Below are 26,395 nucleotides of genomic sequence, written 5' to 3'. Positions count from 1 at the left end.
CAGCACCCCAGCACCCAAGCGGGGTGGTCGCCTCCCTTCCGTGTCCGTGGCTTTGTTTTATGGTTGGGAATAGGTAAGGGACACAAGTCAACGGCGATGCTAGATTCGTCCCCTCTGGTCTCCGTAGAGGGAGTTATAAAAGGAGGTTCGTCCACAAGCAGAAACCACTCTGTGGCGCCTCAACGCTAAAGAGGCCCGCCATTCCCTTTCCCCGGCGGGAGACTAAAGGCAGGAAAAACACAGCCCGCTCAGGGTTGGGAGCTAAGCCAGCCCCACCTCCCGGTAGCTTCTCGCGATCGTGTAGACGCAGCGAGTTACGTAACTTCCGGTCACGACCCATCAGCTTCTCGGCGATTGGTCCATTTCCATGGCCCACTGGGTGACGTTATCGCCGGGTGCTGGGGTCGCACGTGTGGTGAGGCCTACAGAGGCGGCCTTGGGCTGGGCCTTGGTCTCCTCGCCGGACTTCGAGGGTATCTTCGCCGCCCCTGTTGGGGGTGAGCGCCGCGCGGCTGCAGCATGGTGAGCAAGCCTTACTTGTTTCGGCGGCCGGGCGCTGCGGTTTTGCAGAGGCCAGGCTGCTTCCTGTAATGCCTTGGCTATTGCGGCCTGGGTCTGGGTCGTGCCAGAGGTTGCTTGCGGCACAGTACTCTGAAATGGGCCATCCTCACCACCCCGGGCATTCTTTGCTAATTACAGTCTCGCACCGCCGAGCCTCCCTGCGATGTGGCCCGGAGAGGAGAATGGCCTCCTTTTTACCCCTGGGAGCCTGCAGCCCTGTGCGCTTTCTGTTAGCTAAAAGCTTGTGACTGCGGACACAAACGCACTACCCTGTGCTTCTTAGGGTCGAGCAGAGGGAGCTGCTGGTCTCCCTCAGCGTTGGAGTGGCAGGTGTCTGCCTGTTTGCTCTGAGAAAGGGAACTTGTGGGAGAGCATAAGATTGGGCCCAAAGTAAAGCCACTTAATTGGTTTCACAGTTTAGAGAATCAAAATTGAATAGCGAAGTAAGAATGTAGAAGTGGATGATGGATCTTACTAAACTTTAGCTGTTTGTATCGTGATTTTATTTGCTGGTTGGTAGATGCCCTATGTGGAGCTGTCTACTCCAAATTTTGTTGTGGCAGGCTTCTTGTCATTCTGGTTCAGTCGGCCAGGGGCCTTCCCTGAGCAGCCAGTGTAAAGTAGCTTTTAAGTCATTTTCACGTCACTGTCTTATATGTTTTCACCGGAAATTATCTTGATTTTCTTGCTAAGAACAGGGACTTTATCTGACTTTCCCACTTCTGTATTCTCAGTTCCCATAACAAGGTCTGGCACAAAGTAGGTGCTCAAGGAATGTATGTTGAAGGAAGGTTAAGTATGGATTCTACAGAACACAGCTGATGTTGCCTGCCCTAGAAGTGTAGATTTTTAAAAAGTATTTATCTTTAACATGACTACTAAAGATGGATATGTGAACTATGGAATTGTTCTCTGTCGTTTTGTTTTGTTTTAACTAATTGTGATTTTGTTCCTTTGAAGCCTCACAGGAAGAAAAAGCCCTTTATAGAGAAGAAGAAAGCTGTGTCTTTTCACTTGGTCCACCGGAGCCAACGAGATCCATTAGCAGCAGATGAGACTGCACCCCAGAGGGTTCTGTTGCCCACACAAAAAGTAGGTCCTGTTCTTTAGCCAGTCAGTTTGTAGGTAGACAATAGTTTTTTGTGTGTTTGTTTCTTTTTCTTAAGTAAATAGTCTCGGCATGTTGCCCAGGCTGGTCTCGAACTCCTGGGCTCAAGCAGTCCTCCCAGCTTGGCCCTCAAAAGTGCTGGGATTACAGGCATGAGCCACCGCGCCCGGCCATGTTAATAGTTTTAATAAATTGTTAAGTCAGCTGTTATTCTCAGATAACTTATATTCTGGGAAATAATCTATAAGTTAATTTTCAGTACAATTTGCTGATTTTTACATCATTCGTGTTATTTTGATTGGGAAGACAAAGATCTTTATTAGAGATGTTTAAATGAGCAAATCTTGTAGAATAATGGTAAATATTTACCAAAGCACCAGCTACAATGTGGCATGATGTTATTTGGGGCACCCGTATATGCTCAAACTGTGCTTTCTCTAAGATCCTGCCGTTTTATAACCACAAACTGCATTTTGCCTCCTGGTTGCTCATCTTAGGAAATGATTAGCTTGGTTAGCTCAGGGAACTTTGCAAGGGAGCCTCGAAAAGATTGACTTAATGTTAGACTCTACTTATTAAGTGTAGATATTATGAAACAGAGTGTTGGGAAGCAGAGTATTGGGGGACATGGGCCATGTTTAGCTTTTCAGTAAAACCAGTTTTATTGTATGTTGAGAAGTTTTTTTTTTTTTTTTTTTTGCATATAAATACAAGAAATTGTACTTACCTTTCAAGGCACCCAAGTATCTGTTGCCCAGGCTGGCATGCAGAGTGGCTCCATCTCAGCTCGCTGCAGCTTCTAAGAACTCTTGGGCTCAAGCGATCCTCCCACCTTAGCCTCCAGAGTAGCCGGTACTACAGGCACATGCCACCGGGCCTGGCTGATTTTTAAAACTGTTTTGTAGAAACGAGGTGTCACTATGTTGTCCAGTCTGGTCTTGAACTCCTAGGCTCAAGTGATCCTCCTACCTCAGCCTCCCAAAGTGCTGGGATTATAGGCATGAGCCACTGCACCTGGCCCCCCCAAGTCTTATAACCCTCCAAATAGACGATAAAATAAGTTGTATGTATATTTCGTGACTCAGAATGTTGCACATAAATGTCTAGTGGAAGGAGCAATTGTTATTTATTTTTATTGCCCTTTTGAAAGCATGAGTGTTTTCATTCCATTTTAATGTTATGTAGCACTCTGGTTTTGAAGCTGTACATTTCCTGTTTGTCAAGCATTGTCTTTTTCCCATCAGCCAAAACGTTCATGTGCCATCTGCTTCCTACTTGGAAAGCTATACTCATTGTAATATTCCCTTGCCTTATCGTTGGAAGGTGTACTGATTCCATTTTGTTTATAGATAAACAGTGAAGAAAGTACTAATTCCATTTCGTTTATAGATAGACAGTGAGGAAAGGCGAGCAGAACAGAGGAAGTATGGAGTGTTCTTTGATGATGACTATGACTACCTGCAGCACCTGAAGGAACCATCTGGGCCCTCAGAGCTTATTCCCTCAAGTACCTTCAGTGCACACAACCGAAGAGAGGAGAAAGAAGAATCACTAGTCATTCCAGTAAGGCTTTTCAGCAATTTAAGTGTGGGAGTGAGGTGAAGAAATCATTTTTAAATCAAGATAACTGTTTGGGGCAAGAAATGGTGTCCATATGAAGAGCACAAAGATAGACCATGCCTCCACTTAAAATTATGTATGTGTATGCACGTGTGTACCATCAGGAGAGAATAGGTCACCTCTTCTCTGGTGGCAGGTGTCAATGCAACAGCCTTTTTATAGGTTTAGAACTTTCGATTGATAGACATGGCTATGTTAGCACTTTTCAATAGGAGAAAAGCAGCTGACATTCTACATGTTAACAACATAACTGTTTCAGGATCATAAACTGTTCTAAGATAGGACTTAACTTTTATGGAATATTTAGATCTTTAACACTTCTGTAAAAGCTGCAGGCTACTCATAAGCAAACAGAATGAGTGGATGATAATAACATTCCTGTCTTGTAAACTAATGTTCGGTCCACTTTAATACTTTCTCTTTCAGGAGAAATGATAGTACGTCTTTATATGAAATTAGTGCTGTTAGTCTAAGTTCTGTTTTCTCTCCCGTTTATGTGAAGAATGCCCATGTTGTATGCCTTTGTGACCTTATTTTTAATTTGATGTAGAGTAAATTTCCCTGTGGGAAACTTTTACATCACCTAGCACTTTAAAAAAAGGAGACATTCATTAGGTTTATAAGCAAAAGGTAAGCGATAGAAAGGGCACCAGTTTACCCTGCCCCTTATTCCCCAATTCTGTCATGGTCTAGGCATGCCTTTCCTTGGGGAAGATGTGATTGTAGTTCTTAACAGGCAATAGCTGGTTGCTTAAGGAGACTTAGAAAGGTTAGGTTTCAGGATCTCATCCCAAAGAAAGATAGTAACTGCAGCTGCTTCTTCACTAACTAGGTTGTGACTCTTTTGTAACGCCCCAAATCCCACCACATCTCTGTCATAGAGAACCAACTTCTTTATTTCTTCTTCCTCAAGGCTTTATTGGTAGTAGGGACTTACTGGCTCACTTCCTTCTATAACCTGTTGAGGGAGAGAAGGGGTTCCATAGTAACTCAACTTGTTTATCTAAGGGAGAAAATTCTTAGTAAAGTCTTGGCTGGCTTGTATTGACCAGTACTTTTAATCCTTAATTCATTTTGAGTAAAAGCAATCACTAATTGATTTTTTAACAGGATAAGGCTCTTAAATGGACAATTCAGTGATGTTTACAGGAACAACTGAATTGTATTTAAAAACAAAAGTGTCATTGGTTTTCTGTACAACTATGAAAAAATATGGATTAGTCCCATGTACTTTTTTTACTTTAGTTTGTAACACACCACCAAATTCAAATAGATTAGAAATAGTGAATAACCCCTAGAAACAGTGTGAGACAGTGTAAAAAGGCAGCATAGAAATGATTGATGCTTGAGCAGGCCCTGATTTTAACATGAAAGAAAGAGGGTGGTGCCATTGTGGAAAGTAGCTGGGCAAACACCATGTAGTTGAGAAGTACTGCAACCAATGAAAACACAGTACTCCTCTAAAAAAAAAAGTAATTCCTCTTTAAACTCTAATCGTGTATGTGATTATTTTCTTTCAATATTTGAAAAATATCTCACAAACGTAAATTCATTTAACACAAGCTGACCTTGTGTTTAACCCCAAACTTCTAAGGATAAATATCACAAAGGTACCTTTTTGAAAGCCTAAAGGCTAAAACGCTATGTAGATTTTACGATAATTTTAAGTAATTAATAATGTAATATACTTAAAAAACATTAAATTGTACATTTTAAATAGGCAAATTGTATGTGAATGATGTCTCAGTAAAGCTATTTTCTTAAAAATATACTCTAAAGCAAAATAACAGATCTTTGCCCATGTTTATGCTACTGAGAAACTCATTTTGGAAGCCATAACATCTTGCTGTGTGTACACTGCCATATGTAGCCTTTACTCATGCTCCTCAGAGGCTTCCAATTCAGAGAGCTTTCTCAGTGAGCCAATGAGGATGCACATTCCAGCTTTGTGCCTCCTCCTGGGCTAAGGATAGGGCAGGTGGTAAGGTGCACAGAGATAAATAACACATGGTGGTTGTCCTCACATTATCAACTGTTTGGTCAAGGAGAGGAAACAAGCATAAGAACCAGTCAGGGAATGTAGGCTAGCACATGTTTAAGTAGATTGCAGTGTGTGAAGAAGGCGGGGAGTTCACACAAGGGAAGTTCTAGGACAGTGATCAGAAAGAGCTTCATGTGGGAGGGTAGGAACTGAGCTGGCCACCAAGTGGTGGGTACTGTTGACAGGAGAAGGAACTTTTTCAGTCAGGGTGCTGAGACAGCTAGCATTGTGGTTCAGTGTCAGGCACATGCATGCCAAGTAAAGTGTTTTGCATTATTACATGACTGAGGAATGAGCTTGATTTGCATGGTCATATAGAATAACTGAGAAATTTGGATACACAGAGTAGCCTTGATTTTATAGGGCCTTGAGAACCAGGGCCTTAAATACAGAGTGAAAAATTGAGACCTGTTAGAAACTCAAGAAGGTCACATGGTAAAACTATTAAAGGAGCTTAATCTAGCCATGGGTATGGAGGTTGTACTGGATATAGACTAGCTATATGAGCGGTTGCAGTCATTTATGTTTTGGTTAACTATAAATGAGATGATGCCCCCAAAGAATAGAGTGAAATCACTATAAGTAAGAGATTTCTAGGGGACATAGGAGAGAGCAAGATGATTTATAACCACCCAAGGATTTAAGAGAGCCAATTCATACAAGGGCTGTGCCATTACTAGAGATTAGGACATTATCTCTAGTTTAAGAGGAAAAAGTTTAATTTTGTTTTGAAACTTCAGGCAAGTGGAGTTAAGAAACTCTGGGATTTGAACCCCAGAATCTCACTTACTGGATCATTCTCAGGGAGGTGGACCATTTAAACTTTCTTAGTTTTCATTCTTTTGCTAAAACATGGTGAAAACCCATGGGATCTGAGGGATAAATGGAATAATTTACTAGAGAAAGCGCTGTGATGAATTATAAAGAGTTGCTTTTGAGTTTATGATGGCATATACATGTTTTGTTTTTTTTTTTTTTTTTTTTTGAGACGAAGTTTCGCTCTTTTTGCCCAAGCTGGAGTGCAATGGCACGATCTCAGCTCACCGCAACCTCCGCCTCCCAGGTTCAAGCGATTCTCCTGCCTCGGCCTCCCGAGTAGCTGGGATTACAGGCCTGTGCCACCATGCCTGGCTAATTTTGTATTTTTAGTAGAGACGGGGTTTCTCCATGTTGGTCAAGCTGGTCTTGAACTCCTGACCTCAGGTGATCCACCCGCCTCGGCCTTCCAAAGTGCTGGGATTACAGGCCTGAGCCACCGCGCCCAGCCACATGTTTAACATATATACAACCTGGAGCACAGGTGAGAGAACATAGAATGTAGTTGTAACAGTTTCCTAGGACTGCAGTAACAAATTAGCACAAACTAGGTGACTTAAAACAACAGAAATTTCTTCCTTCATCGTTCTGGAGGTCAGAAGTTTGAAATGAAAGTATTGGCAGAGTTGGTTTTTTTCTTGGGGGCTTAGAGGGAGAGGCTGTTGCATGGCTCATTCCTAACTTCTGAAGGTTACCAGTGATCATTCCTTGGAGTTCCTTGCCTTATAGAGGCCTCACTCCAGTCTGCTGTCATCTGCACATGGCATTCTCCCCTGTGAGTCTCTGTCCTCATTGGTCTCATTACAGGACCATGGTCCAGTAAGACCTCATCTTATAGTTGAGAGGACCCTATTTCAAATATGGTCACAGTCTGAGGTTTGGATGGACATTGATTTTGGGGGGACTTCAACCCAGTACACTAGTTAAGAAGTATTTCCAAATAAACCTAACCGTTGTGCAATTTCTTTTTCAAGAGCACTGGAATTAAGTTGCCTTCATCAGTGTTTGCTTCAGAGTTTGAGGAAGATGTTGGATTGTTAAATAAAGCAGCTCCAGTTTCAGGTATTTTTAGTTCCTTTATCTTTTTATGTGGATAAATGTATTTTGCAAAACATAAACGGTGTAGGATTTTTCTATCCCCATTGAAGTATTGAAACAATTGAGATATGTCTGGAATTCAGATCAGGGATTATTAGGAAGGGATGAGTGTGATCTTTGTATTTTTGTATTCCTACCATCAAATCCTTGCATCTTTTGAGTTCCTGTTTGAAGAAGAAAGTGGGGAAACTATTCTTGGTAATCTAGTAGGGGAATTGTAACCTTCACGTAACCTCTTACAAACATAGTGGTATTTATTAATCATTACTTGTAGTGTAATTTTGAAAAATAATCTGTTGTCTTTCAGAGTTTCTCCCAAGAGCATACAGGTATTTTTATAGAAGTTCATTTTACCATCTACACATATATTGGGGGAAAATGTTTTTAATTTTTAGTACCAACATTGTATTTCAGAACAAACACAAAAATTCACAGAAGTGGTGTTGGTATTTTCTCCTGAGTTGCCTTAATTATTAACTAACACCTGTCCTGTGACATTCATTCATTAATTTATTCTACAGATTTTTGAGTTGCCACTGTCTGTGTGGTAGGGCCTTGGGTTAAAACAGAATCAAGCATAGTCTCAGACCCAAAACTTTACCTCGTTTGGGAAAAATAAACAGTAAATGATAAATTACAGTATAGATAGATAATACTAGTGGGGTGAGGAGTACCAATCCCAGCCTCACAGAGTTGAGCAAGGCTTGCTAAAGGAGGTGATGTCTAGTTTGTTTCTTAAGTAAAAGTTAGGTAGATAGAAGAAGGAGGGGAGGGGTGGGGACAAGAGAATGTTCCAGACAGTGGACTGTATGTGCTAAGGCAACAGAACATGAATATAGGTGACTGTACACGTTTTAGCAGGCCCAGAAGGAAGGGTATGGATTAAAAAGAAATGAGGCCAGAGGGTTAAGCAATGGCCATGTAGCAGAGGGTGTTGGAGGCCATGTCAGATGATAAATTTGGAGTTGAAAGTTTGTCTTGAACTTGAGTTTTGTTGTTGTTGTTTGTTTTCATTTTCTCCTTGTGGAGCCGGGCTAACTCCTAAGCACTGTGCCTAGAGCTAGTGTTTTTATAGATGGAAGGATATATCTGAATAAACAGGTAGATATTTATTAAAATCTCATAGTCAGAAAAGACAAAGTATAGCAGTCTAAAAATTATTCATTTGAGTTACTTTTAACAGGTGAATTTAAAGCCCAGTTTCTTCCTGCAGACAAAACCTTTGAATTATGCTAGACAAGGTTAAACATTATAGATGTATAATGGAACAGTATTTTTACCAGTGGATATTAAAAGGAGAAGCATCATTGCTTTTTTCTTTTCTTTTTTTTTTTTTTTTTTTTTTTTTAGTTTAAGTCCTGGGATATATGTGCAGAATGTGCAGGTTTGTTACATAGGTATACACGTCATGGTGGTTTTGCTGCATCCATCAACCCATCATCTACATTAGGCATTTCTCCTAATGCTATCCCTCCCCTAGCCCCCCTATCCCCCAACAAGTCCCAGTGTGTGATATTCCCCTCCCTGTGTCCATGTGTTCTCAATTGTTCAACTCCCTCTTATGACTAAGAGCATGCAGTGTTTGGTTTTCTGTTCCTGTGTTAGTTTGCTGAGAATTATGGTTTCCAGCTTCATCCATGTCCCTGCAAAGGACATGAACTCGTCCTTTTTTGTGGCTGCATAGTATTCCATGGTGTATATGTGCCACATTTTCTTTATCCAGTCTATCATTGGTGAGCATTTAAGCTGGTTCCAAGTCTTTGCTATTGTGAACAGTGCTGCAGTAAACCTATGTGTGCATGTGTCTTTATAGCAGAATGATTTATTATCCTTTGGGTATATACCCAGTAATGGGATTATTGGGTCAAATGGTGTTTCTGGTTCTGGATCCTTGAGGAATCACCACACTGTCTTCCACAATGGTTGAGCTAATTTACACTCCCACCAACAATGTAAAAGCGTTCCTATTTCTCCACATCCACTCCAGAATCTGTTGTTTCCTGACTTTTTAATGATTGCCATTCTAACTGGCGTGAGATGGTATCTGCTTGTGGTTTTGATTTGCGTTTCTCTAATGAGCAGTGGTTTGTAGTTCTCCTTGAAGAGGTCCTTCACATCCCTTGTAAGTTGTATGCCTAGTTATTTTATTCTCTTTGTAGCTATTGTGAATGGGAGTTCACTCATGATTTGGCTCTCTATTATTGGTGTATAGGAATGCTTGTGATTTTTGCACATTGATTTTGTGTCCTGAGACTTTGCTGAAGTTGCTTATCAGCTTAAGGAGATTTTGGGCTGAGATGATGGGGTTTTCTAAATAGACAGTCATGTCATCTGCAAACAGAGACAATTTGACTTCCTCTCTTCCTATTTGAATACACTTTATTTCTTTCTCTTGCCTGATTGCCCTGGCCAGAACTTCCAATACTATGTTGAATACGAGTGGTGAGAGAGGGCATCCTTGTCTTGTGCCAGTTTTCAAAGAAATGCTTCCAGCTTTTGCCCATTCAGTATGATACTGGCTGTGGGTTTGTCATAAATAGCTCTTACTATTTTGAGATATGTTCCATCAATACCTAGTTTATGGAGAGAGAGTTTTTAGCTTGAAAGAGGTGTTGAATTTTATTGAAGGCCTTTTCCGCATCTATTGAGATAATCGTGTGGTTTTTGTCATTGGTTCTGTTGGTGTAATGGATTACGTTGAACCAGGCTTGTGTCCCAGGGATGAAGCCGACTTGATTGTGGTGGATAAGCTTTTTGATATGCTGCTGGATTTGTTTCGCCAGTTTTTTATTGACAATTTTCACATTGATGTTCATCAGGGATATTGGCCTGAAATTTTCTTTTTTTGTTGTGTCTCTGCCAGGTTTTGGTATCAGGATGATGCTGGCCTCATAAAATGAGTTTAGGGAGGAGTCCCTCTTTTTCTATTGTTTGGAATAGTTTCAGAAGGAATGGTACCAGCTCCTGTCTGTACCTCTGGTGGAATTTGGCTGTGAATCTGTCTGGTCCTGGGCTTCTCTTTTGGTTGGTAGGCTATTACTGCCTCAATTTCAGAACTTGTTATTGGTCTATTCAGGGATTCGACTTCTTCCTGGTTTAGTCTCGGGGGGGTGTATGCGTCCAGGGATTTATCCATTTCTTCTAATTTTCTAGTTTATTTGCATAGAGGTGTTATATAGTATTCTCTGATGGTAGTTTGTATTTCTGTGGGATCAGTGGTGAAATCCACTTTATCATTTTTTGTTGTGTCTATTTGATTCTTCTCTCTTTTCTTCTTTTATTAGTCTGACTAGCGGTTAGTCTTTTCAAAACACCAGCTCCTGGATTCATTGGTTTTTTTGAAGGGTTTTTTGTGTCTCTGTCTACTTCAATTCTGCTGTGTTTTAGTTATGTCTTGTCTTCTACTAGGTTTTATATTTGTTTGCTCTTGTTTCTCTAGTTCTTTTAATTGTGATGTTAGGGTGTCAATTGTAGATCTTTCCTGCTTTCTCCTGTGGGAATTTAGTGCTATAAATTTCCCCCTAAACACTGCTTTAGCTGTGTCCCAGAGATTCTGGTATGTTGTGTCTTTGTTCTCATTGGTTTCAAAGAACTTATTTGTTTCTACCTTAATTTTGTTAATTTACCCAGTAGTCATTCAGGAGCAGGTTGTTCAGTTTCCAAGTAGTTGTGCAATTTTGAGTGGATTTCTTAATCCTGAGTTCTAATTTGATTGCACTGTGGTCTGAGAGACTGTTATGAGTTCTGTTCTTTTGCATCTGCTGAGGAGTGTTTTACTTCAGTTACGTGGTCAATTTTAGGATAAGTGCGATGTGGTGCTGAGAAGAATATATATTTTGTTGATTTGGGCTGGAGAGTTATGTCGCTGTCTATAAGGTCCACTTGGTCCAGAGCTGAGTTCAAGTCCTGAAGATCCTTATGAATTTTCTGTCTCGTTGATCTGTCTAATATTGACAATGGGGTGTTAAAGTCTCCCATTATTATTATGTGGGAGTCTAAGTCTCTTTGTAGGTCTCTTAGAACATGCTTTATGAATCTGGGTGCTCCCATATTAGGTGCATATATATTTAGGATAGTTAGCTCTTCTTGTTGCGTTGTTCCCTTTACCATTATGTAATGCCCTTCTTTGTGTTTTTTGATCTTTGTTGGTTTAAAGTCTGTTTTATCAGAGACGAGGATTGCAACCCTTGCTGTTTTTTGCTTTCCATTTGCTTGGTAAATAACCTCCATTCCTTTATTTTGAGTCTGTATGTGTCTTTGCACATGAGATGGGTCTCCTGAATACGGCACACTGATGGGTCTTGACTCTTTATCCAATTTGCCAATCTGTATCTTTTAGTCGGGGCATTTAGCCTGTTTACATTTAAGGTTAATATTGTAATGTGTTAGTTTGATTCTATTATTATGATGCTAGCTGGTTATTTTGCGTGTTATTTGATGCAGTTTCTTCATAGTATTGATGGTCTTTACTCTTTGGTATGTTTTGCAGTGGCTGGTACCAGTTTTTCCTTTCCATATTTGGTGCTTCCTTCAGGAGCTCTTGTAATGCAGGCCTGGTGGTGACAAAATCTCTTAGCATTTGCTTGTGGGGAAAGGATTTTATTTCTCCTTCACTTATGAAACTTAGTTTGGCTGGATATGAGATTCTGGGTTGAAAATTCTTTACTTTAAGAATGTTGAGTATTGTCCCCCACTCTCTTTTGGCTTGTAGGGTTTCTGCTGAGGGATCCAGTCTTAGTCTGATGGGCTTCTCTTTGTGGGTAACCTGACCTTTCTCTCTGGCTGCCCTTAACATTTTTTTCTTCATTTCAACCTTGGTGAATCTGACGATTATGCGTCTTGGGGTTGCTCTTCTCAAGGAGTATCTTTGTGGCATTCTCTGTATTTCCTGAATTTGAATGTTAGCCTGCCTTGCTAGGTTGCGGAAGTTCTCCTGGATAATATCCTGCAGAGTGTTTTCCAAGTTGGTTCCATTCTCCCCGTCACTTTCAGGTACATTAGTCAAACGTAGATTTGGTCTTTTCACATAGTCCCATATTTCTTGGAGGCTTTGTTCATTCCTTTTCTTTTTGTTTTTTTTTGAGATGGAGTCTCGCTCTGTCGCCCAGGCTGGAGTGTAGTGGCCGGATCTCAGCTCACTACAAGCTCCGCCTCCCGGGTTTATGCCATTCTCCTGCCTCAGCCTCCCGAGTAGCTGGGACTACAGGCGCCCGCCACCTCGCCCGGCTAGTTTTTTGTATTTTTTAGTAGAGATGGGGTTTCACCGTGTTAGCCAGGATGGTCTCGATCTCCTCACCTCGTGATCTGCCCGTCTCGGCCTTCCAAAGTGCTGGGATTACAGGCTTGAGCCACCGCACCCGGCCTCATTCCTTTTCATTCTTTTTTCTCTAATCTTTTCTTCACGCTTTATTTCATTAAGTTGATCTTCAATCGCTGATATCCTCTCTTCCACTCGGCTATTGTTATTTGTGTGTGCTTCACAAAGTTCTCTTGCTGTGTTTTTCAGCTCCATCACGTCATTCATGTTCTTCTCTAAACTGGTGATTCTAGTTAGCAATTCCTTTAACCTTTTTTCAAGGTTTTTAACTTCCTTGCATTGAGTTAGAACATGCCTCTTTAGCTCGGAGGAGTTTGTTATTACCCACCTTCTGAAGCATACTTCTGTCAATTTGTCAAACTCATTCTCCATCCAGTTTTGTTCCCTTGCTGGTGAGGAGTTGTGATCCTTTGAAAAGAAGAGGCATTCTGGTTTTTGGAATTTTCAGCCTTTTTGTGCTGGTTTTTCCTCATCTTCTTGGATTTATGTACCTTTGGTCTTTGTTGTTGGTGACCTTCAGATGGGGTTTCTGTGTGGACGTTCTTTTTGTTGATGTTGACGCTATTCCTTTCTGTCAGGTTTATTTCTAACAGACTACTCTGCTGCAGATCTGCTGGAGTTTGCTGGAGGTCCACTTCAGTCCCTGTTTGCCTGGATATCACCAGCGGAGGCTGCAGAACAGCACTGATTGCTGCTTGTTCCTTCCTCTGGACTGGGTATCACCAGCGGAGGCTGCAGAACAGCAAAGATTGCTGCTTGTTCCTTCCTCTGGAAGCTCTTTCCCAGAGGGGCACCTGCCAGATGACAACCAGAGCTCTGCTCTGTGAGGTGTCTGTTGACCCCTGATGAGAGGTGTCTCCCAGGCAGGAGGCATAGGGGTCAGGGACCCACTTGAGGAGGCAGTCTGTCCCTTAGCAGAGCTTGAGCACTGTGCCGGGAGATCTGCTGCTCTCTTCAGAGCCAGCAGGCAGGAAGGTTTGAGTCTGCTGGAGCTGCGCCCACAGCCGCCCCTTCCCTCAAGTGCTCTGTCCCAGGGAGATGGGAGTTTTATTTATAAGTCCCTGACTGGGGCTGAGGCAGCATTTTTTTTTTTGTCTTGGAATGATCACTCTATTCTTCACTAGACTGAACTTAGTTCTTAATCATTCTTTTATCTTCAATATATTAATAGACTCTTGCTATCATAGGTCCTTATATGAATGAATTGTTGCTATTTTGGGAATTGTTGCTCAATTTTTGTTTTCCTTCTAGGACCTCGACTGGATTTTGATCCTGACATTGTTGCAGCTCTTGATGATGATTTTGACTTTGATGATCCAGATAATCTGCTTGAGGATGACTTTATTCTTCAGGCCAATAAGTCAACAGGAGAGGAAGAGGGAAGAGATATACAGTATGTGTGGTTTGTTTCAAAGCAGAGATGATGACCTAAGTGTTACTGCTTCAGTGGGATGGTAACCATAGAACGTTACAGTTGGAAGAGACTTTCAAGAGCATTTAATCTGAGACTTCTGTATTTTAGAGCAGAAAATGTGAGATTTATTGCTTTTCCTACCAAACCGGATTGATCAAACACCCTCCTGCCTAGACAAGAACCTTTCCTGAAATACTTTCCGGTTTTACTTGCGTAAAGTGATTTTGTTCTGTTACTTTTTAAGTTGTTTTGGTAGGTAATTTATGACCTTTACTTTAGGAAATCTGAGAATGAAGATGACAGCGAGTGGGAAGATGTGGATGATGAGAAGGGAGATAGCAGTGATGACTATGACTCTGCAGGCCTATTGTCAGATGAAGATCGTATGTCTGTGCCCGGAAAAACCCACAGAGCTATAGCAGATCACTTGTTCTGGAGTGAGGAAACAAAAAGTCGCTTCACCGAGTATTCGATGACTTCCTCAGTCATGAGGAGAAATGAACAGCTGACCCTACATGATGAGAGGTTTGAGAAGGTAAGGTCCCCAAATAAGGGATGCTTTAGTACTATCTTGTGATATATATATATATATTTTTTAATACCTGTCAACTTTAGCCCAGGTTGAAGTGCTCACCAACCACAAAGTCAATCATAGGAAATTTGCAACTATCCAGCTATAGGTTCATGTAGCCAGCATAAAGCAGAAGGGTATCAGTGCAGTACAGGAGCACAAAGACTGCAAAGGGAGCATAGAACTGTGCAGAAGAAGAGTAATCACCTAGGAGGATGTGACTTTTCCAGTTGATATCACACACTTACACCTGGAGGTGATTCAAATGATGCCTCATTCAACCTGAATGGATAACCAAAAGTAGCTGTAATCATTTTATTCTCAGTAACTGTGGTAGGACAACTCACATGAGTTTCTATTTGGCCCTTAAAACCCCCAGAAGTGGCCCTGAAAACCCCCATCATCTCTAATGTTGTGCTTCTTTATTGTGTGTGTCATATAGATTTGTCTCAGATTAGAATGTGAATTCCCCAAGGGCAGAGAGTTTTTTGTATTTTGCTCGCGGATACATCCGAAAGCCTAAAATGGTGTCTTGGCATGTAGTAGAAGTTTAAAGTGTTCCATAAATGATAAATGTATGAAGGAATAGTTTCCTTCAAGGTGAATCTAAAGATAGAAGCAATCCAGTAGAGGACCTTGATGAAGCCAAGCGGGTTGAGGTTGATCTGGAAGCTGGACCATCCTCTGGCCAAGTCAACCAATCCGCCCGTGAGCTAAGTAGATGTTAGGCGCCTTGCTTTGTGCCTTGTTTTTTAAATTTTTTTAAAAAGAGAGATTGGGACCCAAAGCTAAAACTTTTGAGTGTTGAAAACAACGTATCTCTTTATTAAAACAGAGCATAAAAGCACCCTAGTTATTGTTTTCCCTTTACGCACTCTGTGAGGCCAGTCACCCTAGTTTTGATTCTGGAAAGAACGTGTATAGGTCAAAAGGAGTTGACTGATCAAACGTTCTTATTGTCCCTCTTGAATTCTGACATCCTGATTCTGAATTTCTCCAACAGTAATCCATAAGATGTATTTCTGAAGTATTGGCCTCATTGAGCACATCAAAATTCCATTTCTTTCCATTTCTCATCTGGAGTTTTCAGACATAACTAACACTGAGGAACATAATGGAAGTAGAGTATAAGACGCTTTTGAAAGTTTGAATTTTCATATACTGTATTTGGTTCTGTTGGAACAGATTAGCTCCAGGGTTTGTGATCCCAGCCTATAGACTGTTTATAAGGTTTTTAATCCCACCTATCCTGTTGTTGGTTCTGTAGCACATAATACCTCCTAACATCATGTCTAATGTTGTGCTTCTTTATTGTGTGTGTCGTATAGATTTGTCTCAGATTAGAATGTGAATTCCCCAAGGGTAGAGAGTTTTTTGTATTTTGCTCATGGATACATCTGAAAGCCTAAAATGGTGTCTTGGCATGTAGTAGAAGTTTAAAGTGTTCCATAAATGATAAATGAATGAAGGAATAGTTTCCTTCAAGGTGAATCTAAAATAAAGGCTCTTACCTTGCTACCTTCTCACCTAATACTATTTTCCCTCTTCTCTTGAGGGAGAAGCAAACTGTTGCTACACATCTCACACTTCAGGAGATATATCCCCCCCATTTACTTTTTGTCAAAGCTTAACAGTGTCAACACCATTTGCATAATATAATTATTGTCTAGACAAGAACGAAATACGTACATTAGTGGGAGAATTTTCAGTTGCACAATCTTTTAGTTTGCATAACTAAGGAATTTGAAAATATCTTCAGACTGGGCATAGTGGCCCATGCCTATAATCCCAGAACTGTGGGAGGCCGAAACAGGTGGATCACTTGAGCCCAGGAGTTTGAGACCATCTTGGGCAATGCAGAGCCTGTTTCTATTAACAAAAATAAATAAAATAGCTGGGTGTGGTGGCATATGCCTGTGGTCCCAACTGCTTCAGAGGCTGAGGAGGGAGGATCACTCGAGCCTGAGAGTTTGAGGCTGCATTGAACTATGGTCGCGCCACTGTACTCCAGGCTTGGAGACAGTGAGATATTTAAAAAAAAAAAAAAAGAAAAGAAAAAGTATCTTCAAAAATGTTTTGATGTAATCTGTGCTGCCTAGCATTTTGTTCTCCAAGCTGAGTAGAATAATGCCTTTCATTTACATGTTAAATGGAAGCCTATTTTTAGTCTAAATGTAAGTCTTAAAGTACTGAGCAAAAATATCTTCCACATCCTATTGCATTAAATCCCTACTAATATTTTAATGGTAATTGTGATAGTACCTACTGATATTTTAATGGTAATTGTGATAGTACCTAAATAACTATTATGTAAGAATAAAATTAATGTAAAAAAAATTTTAAATGTGTAGTCTTACTGAGTACATTTGCTTTTCATGGTATCTTTTCTCTGTTTATATTCAAGTTTTATGAGCAATATGATGATGATGAAATTGGAGCTCTGGATAACGCAGAATTGGAAGGTTCTATTCAAGTGGACAGTAATCGCTTACAGGAAGTTTTGAATGACTACTATAAAGAAAAGGCAGAGAAGTACAGTGACTTTTCTTTCCTTGTTTATCTGTTCTTTTTTTAAAAAAAGAAAAAATTCCGAAGAAAGGTCTATAGTATAACTGAATTGAGGAAAAAATTAACCTAGTCAAAATCCATATTAAGAAAATGAAGAAGGAAAAAAAAAGGAGGGGGGAAAAAAGAAAGTGGTACATTTTCCATAAACTTTGGCTCATGTATAGCTCATCTGTTTTGCCTACATTTTGGTGTTAAGCATTCTGAAGTAGAATGTAATGGGAATATACGAGGAGCCACTTTTTCCATATCTTTGACTTGAGAAGAGTCATGGTAGAATGTGTTTCGTTTTCTAATTTTTTTTTTTTTTTTTTTTTTTTTTTGAGATGGAATCTTGCTCTGTTGCCCAGGCTGGAATGCAGTGGTGTGATCTCAGCTCACCTGCAACCTCTGCCTCCCAGGTTCAGGTGATTCTCCTGCCTCAGCCTCCTGAGCTGATGTGATTACAGGGGCATGCCGCCATGCCCAGCTAATTTTTGTATTTTTAGTAGAGACGGGGTTCCACCATGTTGGCCAGGCTGATCTCAAACTCGACCCCATGTAATATGCCCGCCTTGGCCTCCCAAAGTGCTGGGATTATAGGCGTGAGCCACTGCGCCCAGCCCATTTTTAATTTTTTTTACTTTTATTTTGCTTAAAGGTTTTGATAGAAACATGAGTATTATTAGAGTGTGAAATATAAGGACAAGCCAGGCATGGTGGCATACACCTGTAATCCCAGCTATTTGGGAGGCTGAGACAAGATCGCTTGAACCTGGAAGACAGAGATTGCAGTGAGCTGAGATAGCACCACTGCTTCCAGCCTGGGTGACAGGGCGAGACTCTGTGTCAAAAAAAAAAAAAAAGAAATAAAGGGACACATTCCCCGTGGGAAATAAGATGATATTTCTAGTCTTTTGGGCTGAAGAATTATTCCAAGTATATGCTCTTTTCATCTTTCTGAAATGCCAAGTGTTTTGAGAAGTAGGTATTTACATCTCGCGGAAAGATAAGAATTTGTCTCTCCAGCTAGATTAGAGGAACTGACCAGCTGGTTATTTTGGCAAATCAGCATCCACACCAGGGTGACTCTTCTCTGAGAGAAACTGATGAAGTGTTCAAATCTGCTAGAAAGGTCTGATGTTCCATGATCACTATAATATATAGATCCCATAGCAGGACAAGGAGCTGTATAGTTTGAGTAAAATATTTGAATACTTCACAGAGAAAGATGAGTTATGCTTTTTTAGGCTTTAAAAACCTGTTTTCTTAGGAAGCTGCCTTGGAAAGACACAGCTAGAATGTTACCTTCCTATCAGCTAAGTGAATATCCAAAACTCACTGGAGGGAAAAGGCAGGGCTGGGTAGAACAGAGTTTGACAGAAAATGACAGATAGGTCACTGGAATATGTGCGTTTTAAAACGCTGGTTTTTTTCCACAGCTAGAAATTGCAGTTTTAGTGACATAGTATAATAAGAGGTCATTTTCCCCCCCTCTCGGTCTTCACTTTTAAAAACTCATCCAAAAGTTGTGTAAAATTGAATACCCTTGAACCCTTGGAGGATCAAGACCTGCCAATGAATGAGCTTGATGAGTCTGAGGAGGAAGAAATGATTACTGTAGTCCTTGAAGAAGCCAAAGAGAAGTGGGATTGTGAATCTATTTGTAGTAAGTATATTCACTTTATGATAGTAATTTTAAAGTATTAAAGTATATCAACTTTAGTCTGGGCGCGGTGGCTCACGCCTATAATCCCAGCACTTTGGGAGGCTGAGGCAGGTGGATCACCTGATGTCAGGAGTTCAAGACCAGCCTGGCCAACATGGTGAAACCCCGTCTCTACTAAAAATACAAAAATTAGCCAGGCATGGCAGCGGGCACCTGTAATCCCAGCTACTCAAGAGGCTGAGGCAGGAGAATAGCTTGAACTCGGGAGGTGGAGGTTGCAGTGAGCCAAGATCACACCATTGTACTCCAACCTGGGCAACAAGAGCGAAACTCTAAAAAAAAAAAAAAAAAAAAAAAAAAATATATATATATATATATATATCAACTTTGAAAAAATGCTTATATTTTAATAAGAGTTATGCTTTTAGGAAGTTTGTGAAAAATTATTTAGAAAGAGTAATATTCCAATATTGAGTTGTAAGCAATTTATAAAACATTGATCAGAGACTCCAATGTTATTTTGCACCATGAAAACACAAAGTCAGAAATATAGTAGGAATTCAGTAATGCTTGGTGGAACTGAAAGTGTGCTTATTGATACATGACTTTTATTTGTTTGTTTAGGTACATACTCAAATTTATATAACCATCCACAGCTAATCAAGTATCAACCAAAGGTAAGTCCTAGTGTGCTAAGCTATTTGAAGGATGCAGTGCCTAAAAAATAGAGTGCACATTTTCACTCAGTAACTTTTTATCTTGGTGGCTAGCAGTGATATTAGAAAAAGCATCAACAGTATGCCATTAATGAGCTATTTTTTAATAGGAATGAGAAATAACTCTAGTACCATTTTATCTATATTTCAGCCCAAACAAATTCAAATATCTTCTAAAACAGGAATACCTCTCAATGTCTTACCAAAACAAGGACTCACAGCAAAGCAAGCTGAAAGAATACAGATGATTAATGGCAGTGACCTTCCTAAAGTATCAACCCAGCCACGTTCTAAAAATGAAAGCAAAGAACATAAAAGAGCAAGAAAGCAAGCTATCAAAGAAGAGCGCAAGGTAAAAAATATTTTTCAAATGTGAGGTTTACAAAGAGCTGGTGGAGGGGAAATTAGGGGAATTTTGTAAAAGCAGCCTGTATCAGTTTAAAGATAAGAATAATACAAGTATATTCTTGTACTTACAACAGGAACGAAGAGTGGAGAAGAAAGCTAACAAGTTAGCATTTAAACTGGAGAAAAGAAGGCAAGAAAAAGAGCTGCAGAACTTGAAGAAGAATGTTGAGGGTCTAAAGCTATAGACAGTGGAGCATACAGGGCAAGGCACTTTATTAGGGGCTCTTCATTATCTTTAGTCATTGACTAGAACCTTCAGAAAGACATAACTGTTTGCCATTTTACTGGCAGATAAGAGGAAAATACAGTATTTGTATTATTTTTATACCAGCAAGTGTCCCCTGCCAACTGTCTTGTAAATACTGTAATGTTTTAATTTTTAATATAAGCTTACATTTGCTCTGAAATAAATGACTTCATGAATGTGAAATGTTTGGATAAATTAAAGGAAAATATCTTCATAACTTGAATGGAATTGTATTCATTTATTTGTATGGTTGTCATAGTTGTTTTTTGCAGATGTTTTCAAATATTTCTTTGAATCCTCTCCATGCCTTTTCAGGAATTACATGGTTTAATTTGCTGTAAATAGAAAAGTGGCCTGGTTAAACTCAATTTTGAAATGCTGACTTTATTCTGTTTAGTGTAAGATGAGTTTTTCTGAGAAGTTTCCACTGTTAGGAAGCTGAGTTTTTCCTTGCTGTATACAAAGGACTATTTCAAAAGGGTGGTAAAACTGAATATTAAGGTTCTTAAGATTCATATTTCCTGTTATATTACTGGATGGCTTGCTTTTGAGATTTAGGAACAGTGAAGGCAGGAAACAGAATAGTCAAGGAAATAAGAAAACTTATTTGACTTCAGTGAGTCCCTAGTTCAAAATCAGAAGTATTTATTTCAGTTTAAACTGGAGAGTTTGTCTTTTCAACATTAGTTAATCCTCGGAACCATTCATACTTGATTAAAATACATAGTTGAAAACTTTCCCTGTTTTTGATGAGTTGATTTTTGTTTTAACTGATTCAAACTTTTTCAAGGTTTAGGCAATGACATCATCACAGTTGTTGATTATTTGGTAAACTGTGACTTCTTGCAACAGATTAGTGGCCCTGGTTTATGTTCTTGACTAGTATGTTGTTATCTGGACTAAGCTGTAAAAATCTGTGAACACTTGTTGCTCTGAGTTAGGAACAGAATGGCTGGGGCAGAACCATTTTTGGCAGGTGAGCTGCACTTGATATCTAAATTATTAGAAAACTGCTTTCATCTGTAATCATTTGCTTAGGCTTTTCAAAGCTGGTTGGTATTAGCTTGTTCTACCATGTGTGATCTGTTTAAATCTAAGTACTGTAGGATTTTTAAAGAGTTGTCAAAACTGATGGCATTAGGTATTCTACCAACATAGGCTAGAAAAAAATCTTGACTGGAGCTTGTTATTGCAGAAGTAGGATACTGGAGAGAATGTATTTAAGTGCCAGCCTGTGAACTAAAGGGTCAGATGATGGTTTATGTCAATATTGAAAACATAAGTACTAAAAGGATTGGCCATTTATTTTGATAGCTGTCTCAACTGAAGATTCTCAAAAACAGCAAGAGTCTTATAGGCATTGGATGTTCCTTTGTCATGTTACTCAAATTCTGTGTTATGAGGTGCTAACTTTACTTCACTGTGTTTAAATCCATATATTTTATATTTTGCAATTAAGAGAAAAAGACTAGGCCATGAGTCTTGATGAAACATACTGTGATTTAGGCAGATTATACTCCAAACTTAAATATTTTAATTTTATTCTGAAGAACAAATTCATGATACTGTAAATGAATTTTCTGATATCTTTGTTGTCTAAAAATCTATAAATGATGATTGGGAACTGATCATAAAAGCTCCATGTTAAATGTTGGGAGCCCAAGAGATCAGAGGGTTTTTGCCTTCAGAAGCCACATGGTCTGAGGAGGCAGGATAGGTGCAGTGAAATGTAACTGGCGATACTATCACTGTTGTGGTAAGTACCACTTTTAATGAGAATCTTGGTACTTGCTGTTCCCCGGGAAGTGCTCTCAATGCAGACAGACCTTCCTCATGGTTGGTGCTCAGCTGTCACCTTCACTATAGGCTATTCCCTGAGCTTGTATTTAAAAATACTGCATGCATCCCTCCCCTGCATCCTTGACCCTCCCTCCCTGGTTTATGTTCTCCACAACATCTGTTGACACAGAGGACTGGTTTTCAGTCTCCTCTTGCAGGACAAACCCTGAAGGCACAGTGTTTTATTTATTGCTTTACCTCCCGTCTGGAACGGTGCCTGGCATTCAGTATACAGTCACAAAGTAGTGTATGGATGAATGGATAGATGGGAAAGATTTCAGAAAAGAATTAAATGTGGAGAAAACCATAGCAGGGCCTAGACTCACTGGGGTTAGGGAGGAGAGAAAGGCCTAAGGGATCCCAGGCAGGGGGCAAAATCTTGAAGAATTTGTATCTTAAACCTTTTTTGTTTGTTTGTTTTGCCAAGATGGAGTCTTGCTCTGTCACCCAGGCTGGAGTGCAGTGGTGCGATCTCAGCTCACTGCAGCCTGCAACTTCCAGGTTCAAATGATTCTCCTGCCTTAGTCTCCCGAGCAGCTGGGATTACAGGTGTGCGCCACCACGCCTGGCTAACTTTTGTATTCTTAGAGACCGGGTTTTGCCATGTTGGCCAGGCTGGTCTCGAACTCTTGACCTTGTGACCTGTCCGCCTCAGCCTCCCAAAGTTCTGGGATTTCAGGCATGAGCCACCAACACCCGGCCCACCTATTTTGTTTAAGCATTGCCCGTGACTGGTGTTAAAACCACCTGGATATTGTGGTACCACAGATGCTCCTTGACTCATGGTGGGATTATGCCCTGATAAACCCACCATAAGCTGAAAACATGGTAAGTCAAAAATGCATTTACTATACTTAACCTACTGAATATCATAGTTCAGCCTAGCATACCTTAAACTTGCTCAGAATACTTTCCATTAGCCCACAGTTGTGCAAAATCATCTGGCAATACAGTAGGCTGTAGAGTTACCAGTTTGCCCTCGTGATCACGTGGCTGGCTGGGAGCAGTGGCTCGCCTCTGCTGCCCAGCATCATGAGAGAGGATTGTACCACTTTCTACTGAATACATACTGCTTTCTCACCATCATGGAAAAATTGTGAAGTTGAACCATCATAAGTTGAGGACCATCTGTACTGTTACTTTACAAGTCTAAGTGTCTGAAGTGCAGTTACCGCTTGTGTGTATTACCTGTGATGCCCTGTATCTACACCTCCATTGTGATGTCATCAAGTCACCTCAGTTGAAAGAACTCTAACCTCTTGTACTTTACTGTTATATTTTCAATACTTTTATGTTACTTCTTCATATGGGTTGACATTGCTGTGCTTTATCAGTCTTGTTCCAGTTAAAGGGCAGAGAAGGTAGAAATTCTAATGGCCTTGCATTTTTATTGTGAAACTTACAGGAGAATATTTAAAGCAAACACAGGGCCACTGTTAAAGTTAAGAAATACAACATAGAAGTCCCCAGTGAATCCATCCTTGATTTCTTTTTTTTTTTTTTGAGACGGAGTCTCGCTCTATCGCCCGGGCTGGAGTGCAGTGGCCGGATCTCAGCTCACTGCAAGCTCCGCCTCCCGGGTTCCCACCATTCTGCCTCAGGCTCCGGAGTAGCTGGGACTACAGGCGCCCACCACCTCGCCCGGCTAGATTTTTGTATTTTTTAGTAGAGACGGGGTTTCACCGTTAGCCAGGATGGTCTCGATCTCCTGACCTCGTGATCCGCCCGTCTCGGCCTCCCTAAGTGCTGGAATTACAGGCTTGAGCCACCGCACCCGGCCCATCCTTGATTTCATTTTACTCTTTGCCCTCAGGTAATCCAGCTGTCATACAAGTTGAACATCTCTAATCCAAAATCCAAAACGTTGAGTACCAATGTGAGACAACAAATAGAAAACACCACGCATAAGTACTTAATACAAGCTTTGTTTCATGCACGAAATTATTTAAAATATTGCATAAAATTACTTTCAGGCTGTATGTATAAGGTGACATCTGAAATAAAGTGTTTAGACTTGGGTTCCATCCACATGATATCTTGTTCCAAAATCTGAAAGAAAAATCTGCAACACTTCTGGTCCCAAGCATTTTGGATAAGGGATACTCAACCTACATTAAGTATTTCCTTCTTTTTTAAAGCTACTTGTATAGTATCCCTAAACACAACACCTTGTTTCATTTTGAACAACTGAAACAAACCTAGCTTTTTGAGGGCAGTATTTGCTACCAATTAGATGAAAGCTTCCTAGGGAAGATGAACTGTGAACCGTCCCTGGGTCTGACTTCCACTTCTAGAGTTTACAGGAACCCATATTTAGATGTCAGTGAGCAAGGTGATGAGTGAGTTTTAGGGAACAAGTCACAGTTTAGGCATCCAGAATGTGCAGAAATACGCTTAGAGGATTGTATTCTTGTTTTATATTTTCTGCTTCTAAACTCACCCTAACCTCTCAAGATCAATGCAGAACCTTCCTATGGGGTGAAATGAGTGTCTCCAACTGATTTAGAGATCAGGATATGGAATGGAGAGCAGGCACTTTATTAGAATGTGGCCAAACATGCCAAGTGTAGAACAAAATGGGAGCCAGGACTTCCTTGAATATACTGTCTTGAGATTATGAAGGCAGTGAATATCTTAGTCATGATAGCCTTCAACACGTCTGTTTCTTTAATCACACACCTCAAACCTTGACTGGTTGCCTTGGTTGTGGTGCCTAGCTATCATACTGGGAATTCTCTTTATCCATTGTATAATTGCCTTTTCCTATATCTCATTCACATGCTTATGGATCACATCCTCCAGTAATTCATGAATTGGGGTACAGGGGATGTAGACTTTTTGGGAACTTGGATGTCTGGAAATATATTCTACTCTTATGCTGGATTGACAGCTTGACTGGATATAGAATTCTTGGTTGTAGATTACCTCAGAAGTTTAAAGGGTTTCTTCCATTAGTTTCCATTTCCAATTTTGCTTTTTGGGAATCTGAAGCCATCCTGATTGCTGATCGTTTGTATCTAATTTTTCTGTGGAAGGCTGTAGAATCTGTCTTCAGTGTTCTGAAACTTCCATTTTACTGAGTATTTTAAATCAGAAGGTGTATTAGGGTTCTCTAGAGGGACAGAACTAATAGGATAGATCTACATATAAAGGGGAACTTATTAAGTATTAACTCACAATCACAAGGTCCCACAATAGGCCGTCTGTGAGCTGAGGAGCAAGGAGAACTAGTACAGTGCCCAAACTGAAGAACTTAGGAGTCTGATGTTTGAGGGCAGAAAGCATCCAGCACAGGAGAAAGATGTAGGCTGGGAGGCTAGGCCAATCTAGTCTTTTCAATTCTTTTTTTTCTGCCTGCTTTAGATTAGATCCACGCTGGCAGGTGACTAGATGGTGCCCACCTAGATTAAGGATGGGTCTGCCTTCCCCAGCCCACTGACTCAAATGTTAATCTCCTTTGGCAACACCCTCAAAGACACACCCAGGATCAATAACTTTGCATCCTTCAATCCAATCAGGTTGACACTCAGTATTAACCATCACAAGTCCACCTCTTGTCAACTTGAACCCATACCCATCTCCTGAGATCATACGTAATCTCCAAATAAAGACAATAATGATGTCATAATTATGCCTAACGTAATACAACTATCCCTCCTACAATCAGAAATGCACCAATCCCCAACCCAAATACTATTACATACTATACTATATAGTATACTTACTATACTATATACTATATATAAGTATACTATATGTAAGTATACTATATAGTATATAGTATGTAAGTATACTATAGTAAGTATAGTATATAAGTATACTATAACAATACTTAAATGGTGATGTGAAGTCAATAAATCTTATGTCACATGATGAAGGAAAAAGGAAATAAAATGAAGATATCTTAGTATAAGTGTGTACATGCACAAACGTGTTTTTAACAAAAGAAGGAGGAAATACTCATGACAATTACAGTCCTCGTTTCTGCAGCTGGTCAAGTGGTCATAGCTGGTATTGATGACCACATTCTTCTACTATCCATTCTGTATTGCCTTTGCCTTCAGCAAGCACCTCAGCAGGTTATGGTTTTTTCCTGGTGGAGTGACCCAAACCTTCATTCCTGAAGGGTCTGGGCCATTTGTAGTTCTGCCTGGATTGGGCTGTTGTAGTTTCCCATTGACCTTAATCACAGGGCATGATAATACTAAGAGACACCCTAATGAATCTCCTGTATTCATGCATACTCTTCCTTACCTCTGTTGTGGAGTAGTAGAGCATATACGGCCTTCTAGAGAACTTTACCCAGCCCTTCAAAGTATTGTCACCTAGTTGGTGTTGTGATTGTGACTTCAAAAGGCCATTCCACCGTTCTATAAATCCAACTGCTTCAGGATGATGAAGAACGTGGTGAGACCAGTGAATTCCA

General features: G+C 40.3%; 2 protein-coding genes across 3 annotated transcripts in view; both read left to right on the top strand.

Moving 5' to 3' along the window:
- The first annotated feature begins 315 nt into the window (after nucleotides 1–315).
- On the top strand, nucleotides 316–20,353 carry LTV1 (LTV1 ribosome biogenesis factor). Of its 2 annotated transcripts, none has more exons than XR_747895.2 (11): nucleotides 316–522; nucleotides 1,522–1,653; nucleotides 3,059–3,232; nucleotides 7,121–7,208; nucleotides 13,813–13,954; nucleotides 14,255–14,510; nucleotides 16,951–17,078; nucleotides 18,620–18,759; nucleotides 19,384–19,436; nucleotides 19,658–19,827; nucleotides 19,958–20,353. XR_747895.2 is itself a non-coding variant. In XM_010362606.2 (11 exons), exons 1-11 carry the CDS (start codon nucleotides 520–522, stop codon nucleotides 20,066–20,068), a joined length of 1,428 nt encoding a protein of 475 aa, XP_010360908.1. In that variant the 5' UTR covers nucleotides 316–519; the 3' UTR covers nucleotides 20,069–20,353. The 2 variants fall into 2 exon arrangements, 1 of the variants encoding a protein (XP_010360908.1); XM_010362606.2 differs by having other exon boundaries at nucleotides 19,627–19,827.
- A 3,869-nt stretch (nucleotides 20,354–24,222) lies between these two features.
- ZC2HC1B (zinc finger C2HC-type containing 1B) overlaps nucleotides 24,223–26,395 on the top strand; it is a 69,597-nt gene continuing 67,424 nt past the window's right edge. The window contains 1 exon segment of the mRNA XM_030929615.1: nucleotides 24,223–24,301. Coding sequence (XP_030785475.1) covers nucleotides 24,223–24,301 — 79 coding nt within the window.

Source organism: Rhinopithecus roxellana, chromosome 4 (genome assembly GCF_007565055.1).
Source record: "Rhinopithecus roxellana isolate Shanxi Qingling chromosome 4, ASM756505v1, whole genome shotgun sequence".
Taxonomy (NCBI): domain Eukaryota; kingdom Metazoa; phylum Chordata; class Mammalia; order Primates; family Cercopithecidae; genus Rhinopithecus; species Rhinopithecus roxellana.
This window is presented reverse-complemented; position numbering and strand designations above follow the sequence as displayed.